This window comes from Penaeus monodon, chromosome 6 (assembly GCF_015228065.2).
Source record: "Penaeus monodon isolate SGIC_2016 chromosome 6, NSTDA_Pmon_1, whole genome shotgun sequence".
Classification (NCBI taxonomy): domain Eukaryota; kingdom Metazoa; phylum Arthropoda; class Malacostraca; order Decapoda; family Penaeidae; genus Penaeus; species Penaeus monodon.
The window spans coordinates 42,984,950-42,987,449 of NC_051391.1; the positions used below are offsets into that span (position 1 = coordinate 42,984,950).

The 2,500-nt window shown below is 40.0% G+C and overlaps 2 protein-coding genes across 2 annotated transcripts in view; one reads left to right on the plus strand and one right to left on the minus strand.

Moving 5' to 3' along the window:
• The window catches only part of LOC119574013, a 29,437-nt gene extending 28,436 nt beyond the window's left edge, over nt 1-1,001 (minus strand). The window contains exon 1 of the mRNA XM_037921109.1: nt 575-1,001. Within this exon, the coding sequence (XP_037777037.1) occupies nt 575-640 (66 nt within the window). The 5' untranslated portion in view covers nt 641-1,001. The remainder of the gene's footprint in view (nt 1-574) is intronic.
• A 28-nt stretch (nt 1,002-1,029) lies between these two features.
• Nucleotides 1,030-2,500, plus strand: part of LOC119574493 — a gene marked incomplete in the record, with an annotated part of 30,862 nt that continues 29,391 nt past the window's right edge. Inside the window, 1 exon segment of the mRNA XM_037921742.1 lies at nt 1,030-1,620. Coding sequence (XP_037777670.1) covers nt 1,436-1,620 — 185 coding nt within the window.

The following is a 2,500-nucleotide window of genomic DNA, read 5'->3' on the forward strand; positions in this document are numbered from 1 at the left end:
ATTAGATGTATGCACATCCAAAAAACACTTTATATACAAGCACAGAAACACTTTCCATTAGCAAAAATGCAACTAATGCACTTGCTACTGAAGTTCATTCAACACTCACACTATTTCCTCTCATATTTCTTCATTTACAAAGAAAGATAACTTTTCTGGCGCATTTCAACCAGCATCACACTTTATTCACCTCTAATTAGGTTCTCGTCAAGATTTACGTCTTAAAGGAGATATGATTTCACTTCTGAATCGGAAGTTTGAGCTTGAGATCAGGGAAATTCACCTTAATTATTATTTTGAAACTATATATATATATATATTTTTTTTTTGGGGGGGGGAGTAGGGTAATAGTTCACATAAAGCTGAATCATAAAATCCTTCATTAACAAATAATCTGACCTATACTTCCTAACACAGAAAAAAAAATGTATATGACCTCTCCCCTTCCTCAACCCAACCACTTTTTTTGACAATCTTCCACCTATTTTAGAAGAGGAAGAGGAGCAAAGGTGCACCGTTCCCCCTCCCCAGGACAGAGAGAGGCGGAATTCTCACCTGTTCCCTGAAACCTCACCTGTTCAAAGCACGAGGCGATGTTGGCCGTCACCAGGAGGATCCGAGTACTCGCTTTGCCTGCCATGGTAACCTCACGAGAGCCTATAGTGCCAGTGCCAGAGAGCCGCGAGTGCCAGTGACAAACTACCTGGGCCAAGTCACAAGCGCCGAGAGTGCCACCGCCAGAGAGCTACGAGTGCCAGTGCCAGACTAACAGGGCCAACTCAGTGCCAGCAGCAGGTTTCCCCCCCTGGAGTCGAGGCTGCTCATGTCGTGGGGCTTCCCTTTATTCCATTAAGGAGCCATTCTGATGAGAGCCACCTCGACCCCCTCCTCTGGCTCCTCTGTCGCGTTATCTAAGGCACGCCTCCTTACGCATACATCGTTCGCACATCGGAGCTTGAAAATACGACAAGAAACCTCCTCCTCGATCTTCCACAGAAAACGGGGGCGGCTGTGGGAGGACCGGAGGATACGGGCGCACTCTGTTTATGTGGAATGCTCGTCTCCCGCTGAGGAAAGGGATTTGGGATTAGTCGTTCTGATAATGGAACTCATAGGTTTTTTCTATTTTTGGAAGGTACTGCGGTGTGTAGGACAGTATGATTAAGCAAGGGGGATTTTTAATTTCGATCTTTTTAGGCTCGTGTATTTTTTTTTCTTTTTTTTTCTATGGAGCGATGTGGGAACTGGAATTAAATTACTGTTTCCTTGATGGGCGCTTAAAATTATGATTCAAATGAGGACTAATTAGACTGACTATCTGCATCCTTATCTAAATTCTGCGTCCCCCTTTTAAATGCATAAATAAAGCTAATATGGCTACAACTGGCATCCCTTCCCTCAACGCGTCCGAATCACTCACTTTTAACACTTAACGATGGTAGGATTACGAATACGTCGCAAGTTGCCTCTTATTTTGGGGTGTGTCGTCCTCATTTTCCTAACGCTGAAGAGAGGAAAGCAACTAAGAACGTATGAACTGTTCATACCCAACCAAGAACCCAAAGCTGTGTGGGATTTCGTCGCTGATTTCAGTAATATGCCGAAGTTGAATACGAAGATGTAAGTACACGGTGTTCCGATGCGTTCGCTTGTGTTTCGTATGGCCTGAATTTTCATCTTGGGTGTAGATATGTTATGTTATGATTTTGACAATGATTCCCCTGTTTTTTATATTTCATGGAAATGTTACGCTTGTTATGACCTGTGTGTTTTTAATGTGTATATAAACACAATCGAAGCTGTATCCCAAGCCAAGATCAGAAATTGCCTTAGACCTTGACCTAGACAACATTTTTTTTTGTTGTTGTAATTTGAAATTTCAATATGTCATCATCAGAATGTTAATTTATGGTATTTGATGATGTTCATAGCGATATGTCCATAGCTAAGTTGTTATTAGAGGAAATTATGACTTTACTCTTTTTTTGTATCGTATTATTGGGGCGATGATGTCAGTTAATTAATGAAAAGCTTACTGTTCTCCAATATTATATTTATACATATATATTTTTTTGTCTTACATTTCCTTTATCATATTCCCACTCAACTTCGCCAGATGGTAGGTATTGGCATTTGCAATACTAGTTTATTTGTACATATTGCAAAATTACACCCGTTTTTGCGTACATTGCTCCACTTTATAACTCAATATCCACTTACAGCAAACTGCGAGAATCAAAGGGATAATATCTAAATAGAAACGAACTTGTTTATTATGATAAGTTTTAGGTTCACAGTGATATGAATTTTTTCTGGGAAAAAATGATAGGAATAAAGTTGAAACAGTAATAGTAGTAAGAACTACAACTGCTTCTGTTGTTTTATATAGGTTTGCTCAACTAATGTTTTTTGCATGTGGATGGATGGATGGAAGGATGGATGCATAGATGAGTGGATGGATGGATGTTGTGCATTCATATTTATGTATGTATCTGTCTAC